General features: G+C 37.3%; 4 protein-coding genes across 6 annotated transcripts; 2 read left to right on the top strand and 2 right to left on the bottom strand.

Annotated features, from left to right (window-relative positions):
- Nucleotides 1-1,289: 1,289 nt before the first annotated feature.
- Nucleotides 1,290-6,464, top strand: LOC137708602 (uncharacterized). 2 transcript variants are annotated; one of them, XR_011064813.1, is made up of 12 exons: nucleotides 1,290-1,498; nucleotides 2,228-2,328; nucleotides 2,432-2,606; nucleotides 2,688-2,909; nucleotides 3,001-3,094; nucleotides 3,273-3,787; nucleotides 3,875-3,974; nucleotides 4,148-4,209; nucleotides 4,848-4,954; nucleotides 5,061-5,148; nucleotides 5,567-6,152; nucleotides 6,242-6,464. XR_011064813.1 is itself a non-coding variant. In XM_068447718.1 (11 exons), the coding sequence occupies exons 1-11, from the start codon at nucleotides 1,367-1,369 to the stop codon at nucleotides 5,819-5,821; spliced, it is 1,851 nt and encodes a 616-aa protein (XP_068303819.1). In that variant the 5' UTR covers nucleotides 1,290-1,366; the 3' UTR covers nucleotides 5,822-6,173. The 2 variants fall into 2 exon arrangements, 1 of the variants encoding a protein (XP_068303819.1); XM_068447718.1 differs by lacking the exon at nucleotides 6,242-6,464 and having other exon boundaries at nucleotides 5,567-6,173.
- A 92-nt stretch (nucleotides 6,465-6,556) lies between these two features.
- Nucleotides 6,557-8,581, bottom strand: LOC137749263 (exocyst complex component EXO70I-like). The gene has a single exon (XM_068489366.1). It carries the CDS (start codon nucleotides 8,579-8,581, stop codon nucleotides 6,575-6,577), a length of 2,007 nt encoding a protein of 668 aa, XP_068345467.1. The 3' UTR covers nucleotides 6,557-6,574.
- Nucleotides 8,582-11,970: 3,389 nt separating this feature from the next.
- Nucleotides 11,971-16,459, bottom strand: LOC137707951 (coatomer subunit beta-1-like). The gene is made up of 4 exons (XM_068446901.1): nucleotides 14,374-16,459; nucleotides 13,569-14,081; nucleotides 12,874-12,959; nucleotides 11,971-12,547 (listed from the first exon to the last, which is right to left on the bottom strand). Exons 1-4 carry the CDS (start codon nucleotides 16,423-16,425, stop codon nucleotides 12,343-12,345), a joined length of 2,856 nt encoding a protein of 951 aa, XP_068303002.1. The 5' UTR covers nucleotides 16,426-16,459; the 3' UTR covers nucleotides 11,971-12,342.
- Nucleotides 16,460-21,895: 5,436 nt separating this feature from the next.
- LOC137707470 (protein MANNAN SYNTHESIS-RELATED 1-like) lies at nucleotides 21,896-25,211 on the top strand. 2 transcript variants are annotated; one of them, XM_068446345.1, is made up of 6 exons: nucleotides 21,896-22,326; nucleotides 22,928-23,072; nucleotides 23,180-23,253; nucleotides 23,659-23,744; nucleotides 23,946-24,525; nucleotides 24,644-25,211. In XM_068446345.1, the coding sequence occupies exons 1-6, from the start codon at nucleotides 22,225-22,227 to the stop codon at nucleotides 24,920-24,922; spliced, it is 1,266 nt and encodes a 421-aa protein (XP_068302446.1). In that variant the 5' UTR covers nucleotides 21,896-22,224; the 3' UTR covers nucleotides 24,923-25,211. The 2 variants fall into 2 exon arrangements, with proteins under 2 accessions (XP_068302446.1, XP_068302447.1); XM_068446346.1 differs by having other exon boundaries at nucleotides 21,898-22,326; nucleotides 23,183-23,253.
- The last annotated feature ends 1,369 nt before the right edge of the window (nucleotides 25,212-26,580 follow it).

Genomic DNA, 26,580 nt, shown 5'->3' with positions numbered 1-26,580 from the left:
ATTATTTTTTATTAGTTAAATATTTTTTTAGTTGTCTGCCACATGGCAGAAGTTGTCGGCCACATAAGCAAAAATGTGGGACTCACTATTATCCTATTATCATTTTACGGTTAAATTAACAGAATTTTTAACGGTGGTATGAAATTGAAATGAAATGATAACTAATGTATGAGATTAAAATGTTTTAAAAATATTGTATGAAGTTGTAATTTACTCTAAAATAAATTTATGCGAATTTGCATGATGTGGAAACAAAACAACACTTACTGATTACCACTAAGAAATATCTATCTGGTTAGGGAATTAATGACTATTATACTGATTTCTATTTTCCCTCGCCAAATTCAAATATTAAAGTGGCGAAATCCATTTTACACTCTTTAAATTTGAGGTAATTTTTAAAATAGGCCGTGAAGTTTTAATTTTCTTATTTTGCATTTCAATGTGTCCCAATTGTATCAATGTATGTCTTTGGTCGAATTGATTGTTTAATCCATCAATAAATTGATGACATGATGAGTTTGAAATCATTATATGGGCTATGTGTAAGCCACATTTACCTCATATTGACACAGACAACTCATCAATTTAATAGAAGTTTAGATCTTCAAAGAGATAAAATGTGTAAAATGACATAATTTCAAAATCTCATGGTGCAATGTGAGAAAATTAGAACCTTTTAGCCTAGTTTGAAAATCACCACAAACCTGAATGGTATAAACCGTAGTTAGCCCGAAAGGAAATGTGTATAAAGGGAGAAAGGAATTAAGAAAATCAAGTTTAATTCTTGAGTTAACTTTTTCCTTGTTCACTGAATTAGAGGTGTCGACAAGAAAGTTCAATTCTGCAATAAGATTGTAGGACTATGCATATGCATCCTGATGTGGTTTTGTGGAGTTTTGTCTTTTAATGAGTTGGGTTGAGGGATAACAAGCTGGGATGGAGACGTGCTTGGGGAATTTTTCGGTATGGTTATCGGGGTAGGGCCGTAATGGTACTTTAATTTTCGACCTGAACTCGTCCAATTTGGAGTGTATAATAATTTTTTTAAAATAATGATTCAGTTATAGTGAAGATAACGTCACTATGAACCTATAAAACCAAAACACTAAAGGAAAAAAAAATTTTGACGTTTCAAAATGTTGGGAATGCTTGTATAATGGAAAATTTTAATGAAAAACTTTATTTTAACGAAAAAACATATTTTTATTGTAAAAAAATTAATCTTTATGAAATCAAGCACATTCATTAGTTTTCTGGTATAATATGCTTCAGTGGCTCCTTCTTACTCGAGTGGTATATGGGCCGTCAAAAGTATTGATCAGAGAGAGCGAGAGCGATCCTAACGGAACTACGACAATCTCCGATGGATATTTTCTCGGCGAACCCTAAGACCTTCAAGCTCCACAGGAAATCGCCTTTCGCTCGGAAGCTCAAATCCTCCATTGCCGTCAAGCTTCCTCAATTTCTCTCCGAGTACACAGACGACGTCCTCGCTGTAATTTTTCTCATCCCTTCCAGTTCCTGCGATTTCTGATTTTCCTTTGTTTATTTCCATTTTTCGAGTCTAATTAACGATAGGAATTGATTTTTTTGGGAAAATGTACTAGCGATTCTCTTTCGTAACTAGTTGTTTGGATGCTGAGAAAATGTAGGCAGAGAAATTAACGCTTACGCTATGTTTCGTGATGCTTTTGCTTTCGGTGGAATGAGAGTGAAAGTTTCATATGCTGCCTAATCAACATAATAATAACTGTATGTTTGGTTGCTGAGAAAATGTTGGCAATGAAATTAACAATCCATGCTACATTTCGCGATGATTTCGTTGTTTGCTTGCTAATTAATGCACAATTTTTTAACATATAGTCTCAGAGTTGCATGCGCGTCTCTATAGACGTTATCAATGTGTAATATCAGATAGAGCAAGAGGCTAGAGCTTACTTAACATCTTCTATAATCAAAAGCATTTGAGTGGACAACAAGAAATGAGTGGTCTTATATTGCGAATTGATGTACGAAAAGTAGAAGAAAGATTCGTCAATTTCATTAATTGTTGACAAGTTGCTTTTAACTTCTTTTTTTGTTTCTTTTTATTGTCAATCTTGTGTTTGAAATTTTACATTGAACGCACATGCGTGATTTGCCCTGTTCTCATTAACAAGTTTTCACTGCTTCATGGTTAAATTTACTCCAAATTTTACTGAGAGTAATATGTTCATTACTTTAGGAATATATAACAGTGCTGGTTTGTAATGGAAAGCATCAATATCAGGCAAAAGAGGATTTAGAAGCATTTCTTGGCGACGTGACTGTAGATTTTGTATCCTGGTACCCTGACTATCAAACTCTCTTGATTAGCTACAATTTTCTTCTTTACATGCTGACTCAGATTTGAATAGTCGATGCTAATCCCTTTGCTCTGCCAATGTAGGTTATGGAATCTTATGTTGGAATATGCTGGTCAATCTTCTGCAGACACCGGCTTATTGAATGCAGATGAAGTTGCTACTGTTAGTTACCAAGAGAGTAAGAGATGCAAGGGTGCAAGCACCGACAGATGTGCAGAATTCCAGAATCATTCTACTAGACATGCCGATGAACTTTTGGTAATATGAGTTATCCGAATTTATTTCTTTATGTATAATAGAGCGTTAGGAGGAGTTTGTAATATAACTTTACCATGGCAGATGAAAGATGACAAGTCCTACCATATGTCAACATGTGATCCTGTTTCTTGTGAAGATGTGAAACTTGCCAAAGGTTTTCAATCTGTCCCTTTCAGTGAGGTGAATACCAAGAAAACATTGTCACGGGCATGCAGAAATGAAATTCTAAAAGGACCTATTGCAACTGATAATACCAATTGTGAGCTAGTTAGAAGAACTCGGTGTATAAATAAAATTAACCAGGTTGGCCTATTGAACAGTTTAATACAGCTGACAGTGATTTTTAAACACATTTTTCTTTTTGTAAGTTCAGAATTATCTTATTGTAGAGCAGATTCTCAAGCATGAATCAAGTGAGTTGCCTAAGGAGCTCTTACATTTGCCGAAAAGAGAGGCAGAGTCTAAGGTTACGCAATATGTCATATCAGGTACCATGTTCGATTACCTCAATGCATGTTTGAGAAAATTGTAAATGTAAATATATAATTACGTGCCTGTATGTGATTGTGTGAAACTGATTTGTTTTAGCTGCCTTTCTACAGACGTACAAATTTAGTTTGCTCATGGGTCAATAATGAGGACTCTTTTTATGCTTTCTTCCTGCAGGACGTCCTTGTCCTAAAGAGATCTGTGGCAGTAACCCATTAGAAAGCAGTCTGTCACCAAGATTAATAGGTACAGGGTTTGTGCATAGTAAAAAACCTCGGGGTAGTGTTTGGGATAGATTGGGCAAGCCATGTGAGGACATATTTGTAGGGCACAAGAATGTTAATTTCTATGGTGTTGGCCGTAAGACACAAGATGGAGGAGTCCATAACCAGCCCCCATTAATGCCTCTGAAGAGTAATCCTGAAGTTCCTGCTCTTGGGACGAGGTCTTATAGGCACCCTGTTGAGACTAGGAAACTGGACCATGGTGGTAGTGCAATGGGTGAACCTCATAGTGCAAACAATATTGGACGTAAGAGGCTCTTTGGTGAAATCAGGGCAGGCCTTGGCACTGGTTCAGCTTCTTTGGTGCATGAGAGAAACATAGATCCTCAGTACAAAGATATCTCACAGGATTTCAAGAAGTCAAAGTTGACCAAAAATGGTTCGAGGACTACTCAGAAACTGGCATCAGTATGTCCTTTAAGATTGACTTTAACCTCAAGTCTGGTAATTTTAAGAATCAACTTAGTTTTCCCTCCTTGACTGATTTTCTCCTAGGAAGTGCTTGAAGTAAAAGAAAGATTGCATCAAATTGAAATGGAAATGTCAAAGCTTCAATCAAAGCAGGTGGTGAAAGTCAATCGTTTGTCAAAATCTGGTAAAGCCTCTAGATAACTTGGACCAATTTTCTGAAGTATGAAATTTGTTTCAACTTATAAATGCTTTGAATTTTGAACTAGAAATTGAACTAGAAACAAATGTCTGTGCACAAATGTAGAGGGTGGGGGAAGGTGGTTTTGGGTGGATGTGTTCTAATGCATGCATTTACAGATATACTAAAGGATTCGGAGAACAACACTGAGATTGAGTCAAGGACTGTATTGGTGACAAATGTAAGATCTTTCTGTATAATATTCCTTCTTTTATTCACTCTATTAGTGAAATATTAAAGTTCACAGTAGTGTGATGAGAAGTGGCTGACTTTGCGAACACGAAATCACTAAGGGAAAGTATTCAGTGGATTGAAATTCTAGGTGAACAGTTGATAATAAATAGATGGAAACCAGAGGGGTGTGCCTCTGTGGAAATCCTTTGAGATGGTTATAGAAACAGACTCTTGTAGAGCTTCTGTTCTACCAGATGATAACAATTAGCTGTAGTAATACATAATGATATTTCTTAAAGTTATTTTTAATTACACACATTGTTAGGTCATCTTTGCGAATGTTGTTACAAATTTCAAGTCTGTATTTTAACTGACGTTGGTATTTGGAGGCAGTATTCTTTCACATCTAGTAATTTAGGCTCGCTTTCTGTTCACCTCTTAGTTAAGCTAACTAGTACCTGAGGATTGCAACTTGTACGCACATTTGTTTAAATAAAGTGCAAATTGTGTGTGGTTAATTTCCATGGAGATTGCTATTATTCCTCCTTATTTTTATTAATTTAATTGTTGTATCTGCAATTCTGCATTTATGTAAAATATCTCATAAGCATACCATATACTGTTTGAAAAAAAAAATAAAAACAGGTACATTTTTCAGCTACTAGAGAAGCTTTGTCATCGTTCTTTGCCAAGTGTGGAGGGGTTTTCAATGTGGTGATTCTGACAGACATAGTAACTGCTAAACCACAAGGGTAACGCTTATTTCGTCATCTGCTCTATTATGATCTAAGGAGTACAATTTCTGTTTGTATGTTTCATCTTAGGTCCAGGACCGGTTTCTGACATTTCTGTTCTTAGGTCTGCTTATGTTACCTTTGATAGCAAGGAATCTGTTGACAAAGCCTTGGCATTGAGTGGGACAATGTTTTATTCAAGAATAGTGAAGGTGAGCAAACAAAAAGTGTGAAACAAAAAGCGAAACAGATTGAAAGAAAGAAAAAAATGAAAGGGGCGAGGGTAGGCCGTATGGAGATTGACTTGGTTGAGTGTAATAAACCTGATACTCTACTGTTATATCTTTTACCATCATTAGGCAGTGGATGCACGTTGAAAATGCTACATAATTGCCCTTATTTTCCTTCCATGACTGAAGACGAACCAAGTTGGGAAAAATATTATAAATTGAATGGTTTGATACTATTGAGCTTGTTGGGCTGTACAAGTTTCTATGTGCGTCTCTTATATTTCACAAACACACACAAGGATCGTAAATTTGAGATTCACCTTTGGAGACTGACATATTCTAGGGACTAGAATTTAAATTTGGACTTTGTTTTCTAACTTTTGACTTGTATTTTGTATAGGTTCTAAGGATACGAGAAGCAGCTTCTGCGGCATCAGCCCCAAACCAGATTTCTGCAAAGACTTTCCACGCACATGTACCAGATGGCAACAAAAACGCTATCCCCAAAACACCACGTTTTGGGAGCTCTAGTCTACAGTGGCGGAGAGAGCCTCGCACTGATCCATCAGAACCATCAGCAGCAGCCCCCAAACATCTTTCTGATTCAGACAAAGAAGGGAATGCTTCATCAACGGAGCCCGCTGCAGGCACTTAATTCTTAGAATCAGCGTTGCAATGGCGTATAGTTGACAGAACTAAATAAATCCTAACACCATACTGGGGATCCGCGAGTTATGAGGATATTAGGTTGATCTATGAAATCTACTTCTAAACTGTTGAAGGCTGTTTTCTATTTTGTTTTCTGGGCGGAATCAGCTGGGTAACCTCCGTTCTAATTCCACGTATAGCATCCGTGTCGTTCCTCTTGAAGATCATAGAAACTCATTTAGGATATATATAGTTTTCGCAGCAGCATAGCCTGAAGTGCACTTGTGTTGGTTTGTAAAGAGTGATTTGACAGTTTCACTTCCGCAATCACTTCGCAGGTAAAATTACGGAATATCAGATTGGCGGTTTTGCTACGAGAATGTAAACTTCTGTTCATAACATTGACAGAATTTAGCTGTAATTGCAGGTGCTCGTCGTACTTCGGAATTATTGGGTTGAGGTCAACTTAGAATGTGATGTCGAAGGGTTCGTCACCATTTCTAATGTTACGGTTTGGACTTTGGACTGGTAATTCAGTAACAAACATAAGCGGCACAAACCATTTTTTTTAACGCGACGAAAACATGTAGCTACAAGGAGAAGTTTCCGAATCAAGAACATCAATAGGAATGAAGAAGTTGATAGGAAATCCGAGAATAATAATTTAAACCAATACATGTTAATTAATTTTACGTGTAGATCTGTACAAGGAAATTACTAAAACTCTAGAAATGTGGTCCTTTAGCAGTAGCCTATGAACTCACATTGCCTTACGCATAACACGAAACTGATTGGTGACGAAGTTTTTCAGCTTGCCGATAAAGCGAATATGTTTGGTACTGCAGTATTTGCTAAGCTGGGGCTGGAACAGTGAGCTCAGCATCTTCTCCAAGCTTTGTGTTGTGTGTTTGACATACTTCCTAGCACTTGCATCTTGTTGCACCAAAACTCCATACTTCTGCATGTAACTTTTGTAAACAGGTACAACTGCCTGCACCAAAAGTTGGCATACCTTCTGCCTCAAGCAATCGTCCGAAATGATCCAATTCGAGTGCTTCTTGTACCTCTCGTCGAATGCCTCGTTGAATGCCTTGAGCCTTTTCTTATCGTCGGAGCCCTGATGATAATCCGTTGCTCCCCCGACAGGAGGCGAAATCCAACCCTTTTGGGTTAGGAGAATCAGAAGCTTTCCCCAACTCTCTCTCAAGTAGAGAGCTGCGTAGTAGTCCTTGTATTGCTCATGTGCTCCTAACCAAGAGTTTCCCATTATTTCCCCAAGCTTTGTGCCCTTTAATTGGCTGAAATGGCAGTGATTGTTCATCATGAAAAGATAGGAGAGGGAGATGTCTTCGTAGGTCTTCGACCACGCATCCAAATTTAGCCCGATTTCCTTCATCGTGCTAAAAATTTGTTTCAAAAGAAGATCATCATCTTCATCTTTGTGGATATCGGTTTTCCAGCTTTGATGGATCCGCAAGACCCGGATTAAGATTGGCTTGTAGTCTTCCCCTAGAAGTTGATTGCAGAAACTAGTTATAAAGGTTACTAGCCCGGGAATGCCACCATCCGATGGAGGAGAAAACCGCCTTTGCAACTCCACTTGACTAGGAAGTTCCCAGAAAATCTCACAAGCACCATTGACAACCTTCTTGATCAGATCCCTTGTGAGGTTCTGAATCTCACCGCAGGCCTCCCCTCCGAAAAGCCGGTTAAAATTGACCCTTAGATTTTCTAAAACTGCGAATACATCTAGTAGCTTCAAGAGCTTGACCGGGCCCTTCTTTATCTTGGTGACACTCCTGCCAAATTGGAGGAATGAAACAAGCCTAAACTCTTCAGCGAATCTCGCAATGCAGCGCTTCCAAGCATCTGATTCTGTCTTCTCAAAGACACTGTTGCAGAGTTTGTACTCAAACTCGAGAAAATGCTTCACAACCAACTCCAAATGCTCGCCCCATTGCTCAATGTAAGGGCCGATGCTCTGCATATCATCAAACTCAGAGACTTGAATCTCAAGGTAGTCGAGATCGAGAGCCTGCAAGCTTCTTCTAGCATTCAAACTCCGCGCGCCAGTGTACAGCAATACGCACTTTTCAAGCCGATCAGCAGCATTCAGTCTCTCAACAATGGCTTGAAGCTTTTGAATTACCGGCACTGGTAATGGCGATGAAGCAATGCAGGCTGTAGCATTGTTCTCCATTAATAAGCTTACAAATTCGGTTTCCAGCTTGATGAATGCAGCATTGAGAACCCCTCCATCAAGGCGAGCACAACCCTCGATTGCGTGCAACACCCGTAGAATTCTCAGAGCTTTCTTCACATTCAAGAGGCTTTGATCATTGGCAAACGCGTCGCCTTCCAAAAACTCAACAATGTCATGCAGCCACTGAATGGCCAGCCCACAGCTGCCAGCAAGAAACCTCAATGCCTCTTCGAGCCTTTTCATGATCAAAAGATAAGCGTGGAGATCAGAACATGATTCGAAAGACAGCGAATTCTCTAGCTCCCGAACGACATCATACACTTTGAGAACAGCAGCAGCAGGGCCAATGGCACCATTGATTTGGTCCCTCATTGCAAAATATCCACACTTTCGCGTCCCAACGGGCTTAATTGCCGCTTCCAAAGATGGCAACCTCTCCTTCATGCGTTCCACCTTCAACCCGGCTTCATTAATCGCCGACGAAAGAGCTGAAGATTGCTCCATACTAGCCTTCAACAATTTCCGGGCAGCTTTTAGATTCTCAAAAGTTTCATCATCAGCCATTTTCCGAAAAAAGTACTTTCCAATCTCAGAATCCCCAACCTATTTGACTGAACCAAAACTTGTGTGGCATTTTTATAGTGCACCAAGAGCCTTCATAAGAGTGCAGTAAAAAAATAGAGTCGTGGTTTCTTCCACACTACTCGAAAAAAGAAACAAATAAAATAACTTTCCACCAAACAGTACCAAATGAAACAAAGGAGAGTAACCAGGTTCAAACCAACCTTGTACCTGCAAGGATAAATAGCCCACAAGAAGCCTCAACTACCATGCCATGAATTTCCTTTATTTTTCACACTTGCAAACAAACAAACATTAACATGTTAGGCCCCCAAACCACCTACTTATAACTTACATACATATATATATATATATATACATATATATATATATATATATATATATATATATATATTTTATACATGCGCACACAAACATATACTACTCTTGTCACACGCTTACGCGTGTGACAATTGACCTTTGTATGTTAAACTAAGTTATTTTTAAGATTTTAAAAATTTTAGAAAATTAAGTTATTTTGATTTCTATATTTTTGTTTATATAAAAAATAAAATAAAAAATTAGAAGCCAACCATAAACCACCCACTAACGTGGGGGTTTTGTTATTGTTATTTTGTTTCTAAAGTTTTAAACATATTCTCATACGTGTAGATAATATCGTTTGCTCAAAAAAAAAAAAGTTTTAAATTTAAAGTATTTAAAATTAAAATGTTTTGAATTACAATTTTAATTTCATTTAATGTAACTTTTGGAGTTTTTAAGACAATTTATGGTATTTTGAATGTTTCACCATGTTAGGATGCTCCTTTTATATATATATATATATATATATATATATGTAAGTGTTAAAAACAGTCACTTAATACTAATGTTTATTAGTATTCCTCTTCACTTGTAAGTGAAAGGTCTTAGATTCGATTCTCACACAAAGGTACATATAAATTTAACAACAGCCACTTAGTACTAACGTTTATTAGTATTCCTCTTCACTTGTAAGTGAGAGGTCTTAAGTTTGCTTCTCATGCAAAATTGAATTTCAACCACATTACTGCTAGCTCATTGTGAGGCTAAACTGACTCCCTCCTCCTTTGCATAAATAATATAGTTAACACACAAAAAATTAATCAGATTTTGACTGGCTACTAAATTCTTTTGAACTTAAATTTGTTTGCCCATAAATTAAATTTTTTAAAATTCTCTAAAATTTGTTAGAACACTAACAAAGTAAGGATATTTAAGGTGATCAAGTTAGTTAAAGCAACATTGTCTCTAAACTTTTGCACTCAAAGTTTGAATCCCACTAGGATGGGCAACGGTTATAGCGGATGGGTAACCGCGGTTATTTACCCATAACCATTTATGCTCATACCCGTATAACCGTTTATCCGTTGGGTAATTGCCTAAACGGTTATACCCATAACCATAACCGTTTAAACGGTTAACCATATCCATAACCGCATACTCATTTAACCGTAACCGTTTAATACCCGTTTACTATGACATCCCACATCGCCCAGGGAAGTGATCCGCCCCGGGCCGGGATGTGATAGTTTGGTATCAGAGCCTAACCCTGGCAATGGTGTGCCGACGAGGACATCGGGGCCCTAAGGGGGGTGGATTGTGACATCCCACATCGCACAGGGAAGTGATCCGCCCCGGGCGGGGATGTGATAGTTACAATTGGTATCAGAGCCTAACCCTGGCCGTGGTGTGCCGACGAGGATGTCGGACCCCTAAGGGGGGTGGATTGTGACATCCCACATCACCCAGGGAAGTGATCCGTCCTGGGGCGGGATGTGATATTTACCCATTTACCCTTTTTAACCCGTTTATCTTCTTTTTTTTTATCTTTTTTTTTTATAGCATTATCCCTTTTTCACCCGTCTGCATATTTTTTAACAACTTGAAAATAAAAAATAAAAAAAATTGTCATAATTTTCTTTTTTTTTTTACAATTAAACACTGTTATAAATACATTCATCATACATTTCCGTATTTTAATTTTTTAAGTCCTTATACCATTCTAATAATTAAAATAATAGTTTACAGATGATATTTTTAACTGTTACCAATGAAGGTAAATATAATATTTTCTAAGTATTATTGGGTTACAAAAATTGTTTAGAAGACATTTCTGTCAAAGCATTTTTGTCAATTTCACAGTTACCCGCAAAGAATTTAAATTAATTTGACGAATTCCCTGATGATATATATCAGTGTTTAATTGAGAGAAGGACTGATGAATTCCTGTAGCAGTGTTATTGAGAGAAGGACTGATGAATTCCTTGGTAATTTATTGGGTGCTAAGTATTATTAGATCGAGAACATGGTTTGTGTTAATTTTACATATATAAAATAAATGGGTAAACGGTTCCTCGTTTATAACCGCGGTTAATACTCATAATCGCCCATTTAAATTTCGCGGGTAAACGGTTATGCCCATAACCGTTTATTTATCTAAACGGTTACCCATAACCGTAACCGTTTAATTTAAATGAGCGGGTAACCGCGGTTATCCATAACCAATGGGTATTTGCCCAACCCTAAATCCCACCCTCCACGGAATGTAGATGAATTAACATTAAGGTTCATGGAAAGTTTATTTACTATTATTTTTGTTTTTCGGTTTATACGTTTCTTGGAGTAAATTGCTTCTTTTGCGTAACCAGAATGCTGGCTGTTGCCTAATTTGCTTGCTTCTAAGACACCATAAGATGTCAATTTCTGGGATTAAGCTCGATCGAATTACTCCAACTTCCTAATAGCATTACCTTGTTTACAAGAGTAAATCACTTATAAGAACCGGACTCGAAAAACTTATATGGCATGTAACGTCACTGTGAGTGCCATAGAGGTCATCCTTGATGAGAAGGGAGTGAATGTGCACATAACCAGTACTAAACTACTCCCAGCACCGAAATATGGACTGGTGCAAATACTAGAAGGGGCGTAGTCGAACTTGGATTTGAGAGGATTTTAAAAGACTTTAAAAATCTTAATGTAGTCAATTAAAAGATTTTAAAGGATTTTAAAATCCATCCAAATCTAAGCATATTAAAAAAATTAAGATTTTGGAGGATTTCAATAAGTTGTGGATTTTGTGGGATTTGAAAGCTAAAAGTATATATAACCAATACTAAAAAGAATCTAACCTCACCCCTTAGGATTTCAAATCCTTCTACCACAATCCACCACAATCCATTCAAATTCTTTAAAAATCCATACGAATTTTGTAGGAGTCTGTAATCCTCTTAAATCCTATCAAATCTATCACTTTTAAAATCCTTTAAAATCTTAATTTGACTACACCCCGTAAAGTAAAACGGGTCAATAAACTTGGACGTGAAATGAATAACGCAACGACCAAAAAATGCTGGCACAAAAACTGGTGGACTGATAGCAACAGCTATTACAAAGTTAAAACATGAAACATTACATTTGACAATAGAAATGTGTAAGGTGGACATCACTACAAATTTACTTTGAATATATTGTGGATAGTAAAATATGTCCTATCTATCCACTTACTGGGAAAGGCATTGATCAAAAGAATTGAGCTAGACTGTAACATCCATGGCAATGACATAAGAAACCGAAAAATTCCTATAACAAACTTGATCCTAAGGAAAAACATGGATGTAAGAGCACGATGAATGGAGGTAGGCCTCGGGCTGCAATAAGCAGACTCGTACTCGCAAGGTTGAAGAAGGCAGAACAGCTGCAAAATTAGGATTAATGTTCGATCAAGGGCCGCCTTTCTGTTTCAAGGTGATTTTGTCCCCAAGACTGAGGGCAATGCCTTGAGTCTTGCTTCTGATTCTGATGTATCCACTTAGCTTTCCATCTGCTTGTTTCTCAACACTCACATTCACCAAAGCATCCTCCCCGAAAACACTCTTTGCATACAAATTAGCAGCGAGGACTCCACACTCTCCTTCCAGTGCCGATCTAATGCCCAATTAGTAAGGGATGATCAGGAATTAATGAACCATCAATTATCCACCAAGAATGCATAAGAAACTAGAGGAATTGCTCCTACTCTTGGATGCATGTTACATGCATGTGTATCACACTTGAAAAATGACCAACATGTAACTAAAGTAGCCAACTTCAACTTCTTAAACGATTGTTGTGTAATTATATATTCATATGTTAAGCTTCGTATGCTTGCATAAGACCATAGCTATGTATGATTGTGTGTATCTATTTAAGTAATAATTTCATATGTAACAGTCTAACAGAGTAACCAACATAGTTGATAGTGTAAAACTTACAGTGGAGTCAGGCACTTCATGTTAGTCGCTTTTGCAACATGGTTCAGAAATTCCTTCTCGTCTTGAATAACAGTATTTACGGCAACCTGGGAAACACAAGTGTGTTAATGCATAGTAGAATCCAAGTGCATCTATCAAGGAACAAAACTAAATAAGGACATATAAGATGCACATTGCTTTTTGATGTGAGAATGAAAAAGAAATCCATGAGAACTATCATTCATAAAACGAGCAACACATTTATGAAAAGATGATTCATGACCCAACAATGATTCAGAAGCACAATCTAAATGTCCAACAGTGAATATATAACAACAAAGAAATGAATAAATTTGCATCATTTGTGGTGCAACAGCCACGCAACATAAAATAGAATATGTATTTTACTAGAACGAGAAAAGTGATTCTGAGGCTAGATGGCTGTCGTATTGAGATTTTAACTCAGACCAGTTGCCCACAATGCATGGGTTTGAGACAATACTACTACCATTCAAAAATAAGCATAACTAAAACAGTGCTAGCACATATTGCAGTAATCATCACCAACGCTGACCACCCATAAACTATCAAATGATTGTTTAAAAAAAAAAATCAGATCCTTAAGAGCCATTGTGAAACCATTTCTCGAAGAAGCACCTAATGATCATATCAATGAAGCACAGAAAATAATGCAAAAACATATCAAATCAGTGTACCTTGTTCTCCCACTCAAACTCAGCCCACATTGCCCTAAATGCTACATCAGCACATGATGCAGGAGAGATGTAATCCATTATATCGATATGGATGTCATTGAGGACAATAACCGTTCTCTCAAGCACATTTGAAGAAGTCTCGTATACAATGTTACCAAATATGACTCCTGTTTCAGTTGAAGAGACCTTAATGTTTGCCTTTATTTGTTTGCTTGATTCCGGAGCTAGAGTGTAGTTTTGCAGACGCTCAACAAGTTTGAGATCACCCATAGTGGCCAACTCCAAGCACAAATTCTGAAGGGTTTCCTTTGTTCGATTGATGACAGTAACATCAAGAACAATGTCATAATGATTAACTGTAACATATGCTTCAGCATAAACAGGATCACTGAATCCTGTGAGCTGAAGAATGCGGTTGAGCTTGTTTGCATCATCATTATCCTTTGTGAACTCTCCAGTAGCACGTTTGAGATCATCTTGGACCTCATCCTCCAACTCAAGCTGGCTCATGCCCTGAAAAATATATGCATATAAGAAAAACATCCAAAAGCTTGTGATACAAATGATCGTTTTGGTGGACAATCTGAATTCAACATTATAAACTGTATTGCAATTGCACTAGGTTGTTTGTACCACAGTTTTATAAACTGCTAAATTACCATTAAATAGTCAAGAAAAATGTTATGCTTCAATATCTAAAGCAAGTCGGAACATGAAAAAAAAGTCATAAAGAAACAATATCAATTACTTGATTGGGTATTTACTTCAATGAGTGCCAAAGGCGAGAAACATAATTCTGCCTTACCTTTCTGCTCTTGAGATGGTAGAAATCAATAAGGTCATCGGGTTGTGCATTCAATATCTGGGTCTTAGCTTTACTTTCCTCTGTTTCCCGGAGCTGCTTATCGGCAAGCATTTTTACAAAGCTCTGTCTACATGACTCTAGCCATATCTTCCTTACTTCTTCACCTTTATGGCATAGTAATCGGATGCAAAGGACAATTCTATCTTGAGAGTCGTTATCAATCGGATGTGGAAGGACTGAGGATTGACCCAGTTGCAGCATAGAGACCATGATCAACAATGCCTGTGTGGTTGCCTTGTTCACTTCAACCTTTGAAGGCTGAATCTCTTCCAATCTTAAAACAAGCTTTGTTAATGTGCAAGCCACGACTGAATCAAGGAAAAAATCACCCGAGAGAACCAATGATCTCAAGTTCCCCACAGAAATCAGAGATCCTTGAAGAAGGACAGGTGCAGACATAGCAGTTTCCAGTGCAGCAGATTGGGTCGCATAGGTCCCGTCTGCAAGGATCACAGGCCTCCTAGAAGACACGGTGCTCGAGCTTACCACCTGAGAGTTCTTTGAAGCATCTTGTGCCTCCTTTTCCTCAGAAGCAGTGTAGAATGGAAGCTCCCCAAGACACTGCTTAATGGTTGCAATCCCACTCTCAACCTCCGAAAGCGAGAGAGCATACTCGCCGATAATCCATAGAGCATGAGTACACACCCTGGAATTGCGGATCTGGTAGAAAGTATCCAGCAGCCTCGTTATTATAGAAACACGCAGCTTGGGGTTGGTTTCAATTATCTCACGCACAAAAACTGCCACGTCCAGTGCTGAAGCCACATTAGAATCGCCCAAGAAATCCATCAAAGGATGCACAACTGTGCTTGCCACCTCAGGAAACTTAACAGCACACGCGTAAATCGCTTGCACCAACATCTGCCTATACTCCCCATTCTTCTCAAGTTCCCCGCCCTGAGTCTTCACGACCTCCTTCTTCAACATCATCACAACCTCATCAACATTCGCGGGGGTAATCAAATCAAGCACAATGTCAAGAGTCTTCCTCCTAATATCAACATTCGGACTTGACAGTGCCCTGAGCACATCCATAACCAACTCAACCATAATCTCCCTGTGTGAAGCCTTAAGCTCGCTAACCCTATCCAGCACAATCAACTTCACATTGTTATCACTCTGCGACAACAACAACTGACAATACGTATTGGCAGCTGCCCGAATTGCAGTAGGTGCCGAGGACAGAGACACAAGGGTTCCGGCACACTCATAAACAACGGCACTAGACGGGGCATTAAGCAACGAGATTATAACCTTAATGTACTTCCCTTTCTCAACTTTATTAACCCTACAGACCTTCTTGATCAATTCCAACACAACCATCTGTAACTGTTCCCCCCAATCAATAATCCTATCGATATGTGTAAATAAGTAATTCACAGCCCTATCCTGCGCGCAATTAAACAGCATAAGGAAAGCGTTTCGCTTACTCGACGGGTCCTGCTCCGACGCCAAGAACCGATCTATGATCTCCGGCGCGCTGTCCAGCAACGTCTCCCCCTGCGGCAGCCGGTACACGGACATGATCGCCAGGACCGCATTCCGGCGCACGAACGGATTGCGGTGCTCCAAATTGGTGAGAATCGAGGGGATCAGCGGCTCGATGATCTCGGACTCGTTCAGGCGACACAGGAACCGGAGCGTGACGCCGCGGATGTACTCGTTGGGGGACTGGAGGTTGTTGCGGAGGTTCTGGCAGATGAGAATCATCTCCGGCAGGACCTTGCCTTTGGAGTCGGTCTTGTCGATGATCTCGAGGTAGAGGAGGAGGAGCTTCTGGACGGTGTGGTCCTCGGAGGGGAGGACGTAGCGGATGATGGTGATGAAGAGGTGGGGTATGGTGTCGCCGTTGAGGAGGAGCATGATGGCCTTCTTCAGGGCTTCGATCTTCAATTCAACGTCGTTTCCTTCGAGGGCTTCCTTGATATCGTTGGCAAGGGCGGGGGTGCCCTTGTCGAAGTGGACCAGGAGAGTGCAGGACTTCTCCATCATTAGGAAAGCTCCGAAACTGGAATTGGATCTCGGCGGATCTTCGGATCTAAATCGGAGAAATGCGGAGGAGGAGATCTGGGTGTCTGTTCAGATGGAGGGGGTTTGGTGTTGGTGGACTAGAGAGAGTGCGGCGGGGGCGGGAGTGAGACGAACAGTTGGATCGGGCCGAAGGAGATTGGGTTGGGTTGGGTCAAGGAAAATTAGGTTGGGCTGGGTTGGTTTAGGTTGAGTTGGATAATTTTAGTTGGGTTGCAATCCTTACCAAACTAATAAGTTGGATCATTTCGGACTAAATGAAAAAGCGCCAGTTAAGTTTTGGATTTTTGAAATGTTACTCTCACTAATTACAATTTTTTTTAATGTATACACAAAGCATTTTTAAAGCATATTGCCCATGTTGGATCAAAATAGTAGTGGATTTGAATGTTTTTGAAATACTCTTATTGTTTTTAGGCATGCACTAAGAATTTAAATGATTACGAACTTACCCAAAAAAACTCTATTGGGCATTCTATGCTCACCCGTTTTTTTTTTTAAATGTATTTTCAGATGATATAGGAAAGGCTAGCTGAGTTTGAGTTGCAACTCTTTAGGTGACTAGTAGATAGGGGTTCAGACGTACGCATCTCATTGCTAGTTGTCGAAGTATTTTGTATAGTTGGTCTCCATCTGTAGATGATCATTTTGCTGCGTTGTAAATTAAGGAGACATTTGACATAGGACACATAAGGTTAGTGTCTCTAGTTACCTAGGAAAAGAACCATGTAACATCTGATCACTTGTCTTTTGTCTTGTATAAATTTTCGTTCATGTGTAATTTTCATATAATGACCTGAATATATTTTTGTAAGAAGCTCGAGGTTTCTTTTGTGAACTTGTTATATTTTTGGGGCTGGATGTGTTGTGTTTTGAGAACCATTACGAAGATTGGTTGTACTCAAATTTGTGGCTGTTTATCTACTACTTAGTTTGCATTTTGCATTTTAGATTTTGACAGTTTAGAACGTAATCGACTTTATATTTAAATTTATTTTATTATATTTTTTTCTTCTTCAGAAAAACAGCATCTTGCTTGTTTTAGACTTCAATTTTCTTATAGTTTCCGAACTCGAAAACCCACGAATTTTTTACACAAGTTATTCCCTTGAATTTGAAGTTTTTCACTCTTTAGTTAAACGAGTGTTTTTGGTGAATTTTATGTTACAGGTCATTTTCTGCAGTTTGTAATACAACAAGAAGCCATCTATTTTATTTGTTAAAGTTCCACTGATAGTTTTGGTTACTATATTTGTTGAGTTTAAATTTTACTCTGTCAAACTCTTTGGCTAATGACTTATTTACACTCTGAAACTATCATCTTGATCTCTTTATTTCTTTTAATCTCACATGTCACATCCCGCCTCAGGGTCCACCACATCCCAGGCTCGCTCCAACACTGTAGTACGATATTGTCCGCTTTGGGCTCCGACTATGCTCTCACGGTTTTGTCTCTGGAAACTTACACGATAACTTCCTAGTGGGTCACTCATCATGGGAGTGCCCTCGCGCACTACTCGCTTAACTTCGGAGTTCCCATAGAACCCGAAACCAGTGAGCTCCCAAAAAGCTCGTGCTAGATAGGGATGAGAATATACATATAAGGATCACTCCCCTGGACGATGTGAGATCTTACATCACACCTCAAGTTTTGGGGTGTGACAATATCTCCTTTCACCATATTTATCGGAAAACAAAATTTTATAGCCAATACGTTAGCTAAAAGTGATCATTTATCTCATGGGTCATGAGTGTCAGGTTTGGTGATACACTCTTCCGTTTTAGTTCCTGCCCGAGGGGCTTCTCTTTGTCAGTTCTTTATATAACTCCTTATCATCTCTAACTACAAATCCGTTTTTTAGGGTAAGTTTTATCCCATAAGTTATGACAATTAATTTCTGTTTTTGGTACAAAGATGGTAGGACTTTGCACAATTTATCACGATTGTTCATATCATATTTAATGAATATCGTTAGTTTAAGAGATGTGATCAACAATCGAATCAATAAACGTGCTCTAATGTAGCTTAAAGATTAGTTGAGCAATCCTGCTCTTGTTCATTCAAACCAAGCTTTCCCTTAATTAATTAAAAAACTGAAAACAATTGCCCATCTAATTAAACCAAAAAAGCCACTTGAAATAACTTATAAGTTCATTAACGTCATGAAGAATAAGTATCTCAAATTCAATTAGAGCAAACCGTACCACCTTAATCATTTGATTAATTAATTTCAACGCCACAATCTGTAAAATAATATAGCAGCAGTTCCCCACAAAAAAACTTTAGTCTAAGCATGACTTATATACGAACGTTCAAGTGCTAAACAGTTAGTAAATTAATACAAGACCGATTAAATGTAAAAACAAAATATGAAGCAAAAATACTAGTACATAATTATACTTTTTCGGAAAATTAAATGCATGATGATAATTTAGTCTAATAACACCTAGTCTTTCAGTTCAAATCTCATGAACTTCAATTGTTTGTTTGTTTATTTGTTTTTTTTTTTTTTGAATAAACGATATTCTCCTTACAATAAACTAGTAATAATATAGTTCAAATTCGTATTCTTCAATTGTTAATTAAAAAATAATAATATACTTGAATCTTATACTATGTCATTCATAGCTATTTTCTCGGCAATTGAACTCTTAACCTATCGATTTTTTGAATTCATTGCATCCTCCCCACCTCAAGAGTTAAGTTTTTTATGGCATATAGTATGCGATTTTTAGAAGACACTTTATTTTGATCATATACCTAGTGATCAAATGATATCAGTTTGAATACAGGAGATATTACACGACAGATTAATGACATATTAATCCCCTTTTCTATACAGTTTTGGTACCACATAAAGAGACATGATATTTTCTACTCCTGAAATGAAAAATGGTATCGATTTGAATAACATGAATGAATTCGACATAGAAGGTAACACTACAATATTGATCCAAAATTGTGCTAGTAACAATGTTTGTTATCTTTTCTTAAAGAGGAATCCCTCTTTGTATAGGAAGACTTATGCATCTAACTTAAGTATCTAACAAAAAAGAAAAGAAAAAAAAGCATCTAGTTTAAATAAGTAGATCTCGGATCCAGTACTCTGCCAAAACAAACACAATTAGACACTGATTTTATTTTATTTTTCTTAGAAGATCTTAGATTAATTAAAAAAATAATAATATTGGCATTAAGATGTTGAAGTTTTAATTTAATAAAATATTTTCACTAATATTATAAACATACTATATAATCCCCGCAAACACGCGAGCCAAATTTGATGGACGTGTTTGTCCTTGGTTGACTCAGACTCCCCGCTGTCTGAGGCGGATGAGTGCCGTTTGAGACGGTTCCTTACCAGTTTTGACCACTTCTACTTTTTCATTAATATTATTAGTCTAAAGCTCAATTGCAAAAGTCTAACTTACTACAATCAGTTAGTTATAAATGATGTGATCATAACTATAATATTTGACATTAAGAGTAGGAAGAATTTGTAGTTCAGCTGGTTAAGTGTGTGTGTGTGTGTGTGTCTTTACGTACAAATTCATATGTTCGATTCTTCTTTCTAATTATCACTTGTATGTATTTAAAAAATGACTAAAAATGAAGAAATGTTAAGATGTTGTCATATTCGTTACAAGGAAATTAATAGACATTTACAACACGGTACTGCAATAAAAATATGTTATGTCAGTGAGGCTAGCAACAATTAGGTGAACTCATTGTAAGTTAATATATATCATCTCGTCCAACCATGTCTATCGAATTTGAAGATTTTTCTAACAAAATAGAGAAAAATATCATTAAAACTAAAACTAGTAAAACAGTTTTTCCATATTACAAATAATAAACATAAATACACATTACAAAATTTGTATGTAAAATATATATAAACACTAAAATTCTACTTACTTACAAAATGATTTAACTAGTCCAGCTAGCAAGGGGCTTGTAGTTCAATCGATTTTTCGCATTTGAAGTTCTCAATTTGATTTCCCGTCTCTTTTGTCCAAAAGAAAAAATTAGTTTGGCAAACGTTGGATCAGCCATATCATCATTGACTAAGACAGCAAGGTTTTTTTTTTTTTTTTTTTTTTTTTCTTTCTTTTTCTTTAAAAAGTATACGGAATTATTAATAATGCCACTCCACCCACTTATTATTTTTTTTAAAACACACACACGAGGTCAAGGGTAGGTGTTATGGTCAATAAAAGATTAAAGAATTGAAAGCAGTAGTTTAACACTCAATTTATGTTACAACTACATTTTTGTAATTTTAATTTCAATAAATATTTTTTTATCATAATTTCCTCACAACATTTCCCGTACCAAGAAATAATATGGGACTCCCATAAAAGTTAAACTCTCTATATACTCTCTGTCACTTTACAGTTTAACGTCAATTTCAATGTCAACATTATAAAATATTATGCAAAAAACATAAAAGGATAAAGAGTCCCTAAAGAGTTTCGTTTTTAAAAGAATCTTATTGATATTTCTCAAACCACTAAGGTTCTAACAACATGTCACTTTAGTATATTGCTTTACCTTCTCTTAATTTGCATCCCTCATTTCACTTTTTTTTTTTTTTTTTTTTTTTAACAAACGATTTATTTACACTAAAGAGGTATGAGAGAGAGCTAAGCCTCAAATCTCAATTCACATCTTTGAAAGAAAAGTTATTTTCCCACTTTATAATTATTGATCTCAATCTCAATTTAAATTTATATTTTTCTTTATAAATCTATTAGATATTTTATGTTGTTAGATTTTGTTTAAAAAAATTATGTTATGTTGTTAAATAATTAATTCAGAATATTGATTTGTGGAGTTTTACTTAAATATGAAATCCAAATTTGATAACCTTAAATCGATAGCACAATCAATTGTATTTTTTAATATTTAATTTGTGGACCTAAAATTTTGTTAACCTTTTTGTCACATCCCAGGCCCGCTCCACCACCGTAGCACGATATTGTCCGCTTTGGGCTTACCATTCCCTCACGGTTTTGCTTTTGAGAACTCACGAGCAACTTGCTTTTGAGAACTCACGAGCAACTTGCTTTTGAGAACTCACGAGCAACTTCCCAATGGGTCACCCATCATGGGATTGCTCAAGCCCCCTTCTCGCTTAACTTCGGAGTTCCTACGGAACCCGAAGCCAGTGAGCTCCCAAAAGGCCTCGTGCTAGGTAGAGATGAGAATATACATATAAGGATCACTCCCCTAGATGATGTGGGATGTCACAATTTTTCTTTCCGTCCAACCAACAAAAAAAAAAAAAAAAACCTTTTTCTTTTCCAATCAATCCATGAAAATACAAAAATACAAAAGAAAAGAAGAAAAACAAAATATTAAAAATTAAAAATAAAATGAGGGAAGGTGTAAGGTTTGGGCAAGGTGTCATTATCCCAAAGGAGAGTGTCGGTGCTGTAAGATGGAAGACTTACAATTACACAACGCATTTCTCGTAATATATGATCTGATTCATTTCCTGCTTTCCTTTAAAGTTTTCCATTTTTGATTGAAATCACTCTACACAAGTTCTTTGCTTGATTTTCAAGTGCTCCAATCCATCATTACCCACTAGGGTTTCAGCATTCTTCGTCTCTCTCCTCTCTCTCTCTCTCTCTCTCTCTCTCTCTCTCCCCATTCAGCAGAGTTAGTGAGAGAGTGTTTTGCAGTGAGTAGGATCTGTGACTGTGAGTGGGAAGGGAGAGTTCTTTTGTTTTTTTGGTAGAGAGAAAGAGAGAGAGATGGGTGTGGATTTGAGGCAGGTAGTGGCAGGAATACTTACACTGGCGATGTTTGTGATGCTTGGGAACATGATTAAGAGAGACCATTTTGATTCTGTTGAAGTAAGTTCACAAAACCCACCATTAATCTCTCTCCACAGTGCTAAAGATTATAACTCTACTGTTTTTTGTTTGATTTTTAATTGCAGAATAATCAAATTTTATGTCATTGTGCAACAGCATTTTATCTGCTTCTCGGTCTTTTGTATCATTTGATTTGTCATCTTTGATGGGGTTTCATTGATTTGTTGTAATTGAAGTTTAATCACTGCAAGTTTCAATCTTTGTTTTCGGGTCACAGTAGATTTGTTGATATAGATGTAGCCCATTTTGTTAGAAATTGAGAAGCAAAATGGATTCAGAACTTGAGTTTTGTAATAGTTGAAGAAATATTTCTTGTCAGTGACATTTATGGGATTCCAAAATAGGCAAAACATTTCTGATAGTTGAAAATTTTGATTTGTTATCCAAAAGATCTCTTTTGTTTCCCCTCTCAACCATCTGGCACACTTCAGTTTTCGGCGTTTTCGCTCTAGAAGAGTTGTGTAGTGTTCAAGTCTCATTCATATTTTTATGCAGTTCACATTGTTGATTTTCAGCAAATAGATATAAGCATTGATTTACAGGGATATTGTGTGATTTTCTGCTCTTTTGCGTTATATAGGAGAAGTTTCCTGGAGGAGGAGGAAGAGATACCTTAGAAACTTCCAAGTATTCAAAGGAGGGCCTCGTTAGCTTTGCTAAAAAGAATGGCGGGCCTTGGAAAGATGATGGCGAGGAGCTAAAACAGTGTTGGTCTAAGCCATCTGGTAAGTTTTCCTTGCCTTTTGAAATCATTGGTAGTTTCATATACTGTTTATTGCAATGATGAGTTGCCTAATTATTTTCATAAATTCTTATCTTCTTACTTGGTTAGCAGATGATGTAGAGCAGACGGAGGGGTACGTCCTGTTCTCATTAACAAATGGCCCTGAATACCATGTTTCACAGGTATTTAATGAACAGTTGATTTCGTTGATAGAGTTATTTATTTGGGTCCCTGAAACTGATATAGCATTTCCTAAATATAAACTCTCAAAATTTCTATAAATCCAGTCATTTCATCCTTTTATCAATTGTTAGACTGTGCTACGTTGTATGTTCATCTCTGTTCTCTATTATGTCTATTTCCCCGGAAATCTTTAGTATTGATTCTTTAACATTCTCTGCGTAGAGTATTCATAACTTCATTTACATCAGACTTATGATCAGACACGTGTATTGCTACTTTATGGAATGATGAAAATCTTGGGTCTTTTTTTTTAAAGATTTTCTGGTGTACATTCTTAAATTAGCCATTTGATCTGTAAACCAATTCGCTATTCTCTCATTAATCTGTACCTTGGCACTCTTCAGGTCGCAGATGCCGTTGTTGTGGCAAGGTATCTTGGGGCAACTCTTGTACTTCCTGATATTAGAGGGACCAACCCAGGGGATGAGAGGTCAGTTGCTAATGCTCTGTTAAAAGCATGTTTTCTTCGATTGTTTATAGTTGAAGAATAAGTAATACTCCTTGCCGTGTTGCTGCTGTGTTACTCTATCTGTCCTTTGCTGATATCTTCTGTACTAATACCATAAACGAATTCTTTGGTTCGATTTAGATAAAAGATTTTGGCAGCCAACTAATTTAACTGAAATTCCAGGAACTTTGATGAGATTTATGATGCTGAGAAGTTTATAAGTAGCCTGGATGGTGTGGTCAGAGTAGTAAAAGAACGACCCAGTAAATTATCCACAAGGAATCTTGCCGCTGTTAAGGTTCCCAATCGGGTTACAGAAGATTACATTGTTGAACATGTGGAACCAATTTATAGATCGAAGGGCAACATAAGGCTGGCTACTTACTTTCCTTCAGTTAATATGAAGAAGACAGAAGGAAAGAGTTCTAGCGATTCAGTTGCATGTTTGGGGATGTTCGGAACATTAGAGTTGCAACAAGAGATTAGTGAAGTGGTTGAATCAATGGTTGAGCGTCTGAAAACTTTGAGCCGCAAGTCAGATGGCCAATTTGTAGCAGTGGACTTGAGGGTTGACATATTGGAGAAGAAAGGCTGCCAAGGAGGAGATGAAACCGGAACAAAAAGTTGCTATAACGCACAAGAGATTGCTTTATTCCTGAGGAAACTTGGATTCGCAAAGGATACCACAATCTATCTGACCGAATCAAAATGGGACAGCAGTCTCGATGCTCTTAAAGACATCTTCCCGAAAACTTATATAAAGGTGCATGCTTCTTCTGTCATGCCTTATATTTTACTTTGTTTCAGTTACTCCCGAAACCCATACCATTGCTATTTCAGATGTAGATTTTGTACTTAAATGAGTCCGGAATTCATTGCAGGATGGCATTATCCCAGCAGACAAGAAGTCAAAGTACCTGGATTCCAAGGGGTCTGAATTCGAGAAGATCATTGACTTCTACGTGTGCGCGCAAAGTGATGTATTTGTACCAGCCATTTCAGGCTTGTTCTATGCAAATGTGGCAGGTAAGAGAATTGCTTCCAGTAAAACTCAAATACTTGTCCCAGCTGACATCCCCGACGCCTCTGCATCTGCCTCCAAATTCATCACACATTATGTCTCGAAGAAGAACCATTTGGCGTATTCATGCTACTGTTAATGTCCCTCCGTGAGAAGAAACCCGGGAAGAAGAAAGGCGGGGCGGATGCATCGAAGCCTTCAAAGAGGGTGTTAGCTCAATCGAGATTTATATGGTTACGCAGATTGGACAGGCTAGTTTGTATAATAATGTATACTTAATCTGGGTTACAAGAAACCTTAAACAGAAATTTGTCCGTTAAAAATGATGTTTTGAAGACACTGTTTGATAGGGGAGGAAGTTTTGAACCTTTAAATGGTTCATAACATGTGTTGTTTGATTATATTCCATAACATTTTTCCTATATTCATTGTAATATTGTTATCACATCGTATACAATTTTGTGCCTCTCTCGTCATGTGTTTGTGACACCTAAGAATATCACTTTTAAAATATGGACATGTATACAACTTGGACTGGTAAAAAATTAATTAGGAAAACGATTTTCGCACTGCTTTTTCCGTCTATTGTTGACAGTTGATCATTCGTTCAATGCAAAAGCCGAAACCAAATAAGAGAGTGGGAAAGGAAAACAAAAGACTGCGGAAATCATTTTCTGCTAATTAAACCAATATTCATGTAAGGTCAACGAATAAAACAAATTTCACATGGGTTTGGACCTTAGAACAAAAAGAAAGTAAGAATAAGAAATTGGAGAGTTGGATCAAGATCCAAGGTAGTTTTGTCCATAGAGGATCATACTAAATCTGACTCGATTCAGATGATAAAAGTATAATATAATCACGTAATTACATGTCCTTTAAAAGAAAAAAAAGGAACAAGAGTTAAATGTGTATAAAATGGAAAATGGTAGGAAACCATTTTTAAAATCACATTTTGGGATCACATGCATGATGCCCTAAAGTAAGGCTTCGTGATTTAAAGAATTAAAAAAAAAAAAAAAGATTAACCATTTTCGGCAAGATTTATATTGAGGTCTTTTTTTTTTTTTTTTTTTTTTTTTTTTTTGAAGAAGAAGAAGATACGATAGTAATTTTATTCATAATATTAATGAAGCATACAATCAAGTAGCATGGCATCCTGAATATTAACCAGAGGCACCTCAAACCATAGACTAGAAACAGTAGAACTTAAGGCCAATTTAGCCATACTATGCGCCACAACATTGGCAAATCTACATATATGATTTACTTTCACTGTAGCAAAACTCTGCAATCTGGCTTTCACATCCTCAATTAATAAACCAATAGTAGAAACGCCACAATGGGGACTATGCAGTGCTTCGACCACTTGCAAGGCATTACTCTCCAGAATGACTAGCCTCCAATGCCATTGTGCAGCTTGGTGCAAGCTTGCACGAGCTGCTAGAATCTCCACAGTATAGGGGTCGATCACATGAGGAATTTAACAAATGAAACCTCCACCTTAGGTAAATGCTTTGTCACGAAAAACCACACCGATACCCCCACACTTCGAATTTGAAGAAAAGGAAGCATTGACATTAATCTTAATCTAGTTTGGCAGTGGTGGAGACCACCGAGAAGGAGAAAGCAGGGGGCAAGGAGCAGTTTGGAGTTGTGAAGACACAAAATCCTATAGGAAAAGGCCCGCCAATCTACTCACCACAATAGGGTTCTCCTGCTTATCATCCCAAAGAAGGGAATTCCTAGCACGCCAAATAGAATGGAGAAGGGCAAGAAGAAGATCAAATTGACCAT

This window comes from Pyrus communis, chromosome 11 (genome assembly GCF_963583255.1).
Source record: "Pyrus communis chromosome 11, drPyrComm1.1, whole genome shotgun sequence".
Taxonomy (NCBI): domain Eukaryota; kingdom Viridiplantae; phylum Streptophyta; class Magnoliopsida; order Rosales; family Rosaceae; genus Pyrus; species Pyrus communis.
This window is presented reverse-complemented; position numbering and strand designations above follow the sequence as displayed.

Excerpts from the sequence above, each read along its gene's own strand:
- LOC137708602 (XM_068447718.1), top strand. The coding sequence starts at position 1,367 with ATGGATATTTTCTCGGCGAACCCTAAGACCTTCAAGCTCCACAGGAAA. Across the intron at positions 1,499-2,227 it reads ACACAGACGACGTCCTCGCT|GAATATATAACAGTGCTGGT; the intron begins GTAATTTTTCTC and ends TCATTACTTTAG. Across the intron at positions 2,910-3,000 it reads GTATAAATAAAATTAACCAG|ATTCTCAAGCATGAATCAAG; the intron begins GTTGGCCTATTG and ends ATTGTAGAGCAG.
- LOC137749263 (XM_068489366.1), bottom strand. The coding sequence starts at position 8,581 with ATGGCTGATGATGAAACTTTTGAGAATCTAAAAGCTGCCCGGAAATTG.
- LOC137707951 (XM_068446901.1), bottom strand. The coding sequence starts at position 16,425 with ATGATGGAGAAGTCCTGCACTCTCCTGGTCCACTTCGACAAGGGCACC. Across the intron at positions 14,082-14,373 it reads ACCATCTCAAGAGCAGAAAG|GGCATGAGCCAGCTTGAGTT; the intron begins GTAAGGCAGAAT and ends TATATTTTTCAG. Across the intron at positions 12,960-13,568 it reads AGTTTGAGTGGGAGAACAAG|GTTGCCGTAAATACTGTTAT; the intron begins GTACACTGATTT and ends TGTGTTTCCCAG.
- LOC137707470 (XM_068446345.1), top strand. The coding sequence starts at position 22,225 with ATGGGTGTGGATTTGAGGCAGGTAGTGGCAGGAATACTTACACTGGCG. Across the intron at positions 23,073-23,179 it reads GTGTTGGTCTAAGCCATCTG|CAGATGATGTAGAGCAGACG; the intron begins GTAAGTTTTCCT and ends TTACTTGGTTAG. Across the intron at positions 24,526-24,643 it reads TCCCGAAAACTTATATAAAG|GATGGCATTATCCCAGCAGA; the intron begins GTGCATGCTTCT and ends AATTCATTGCAG.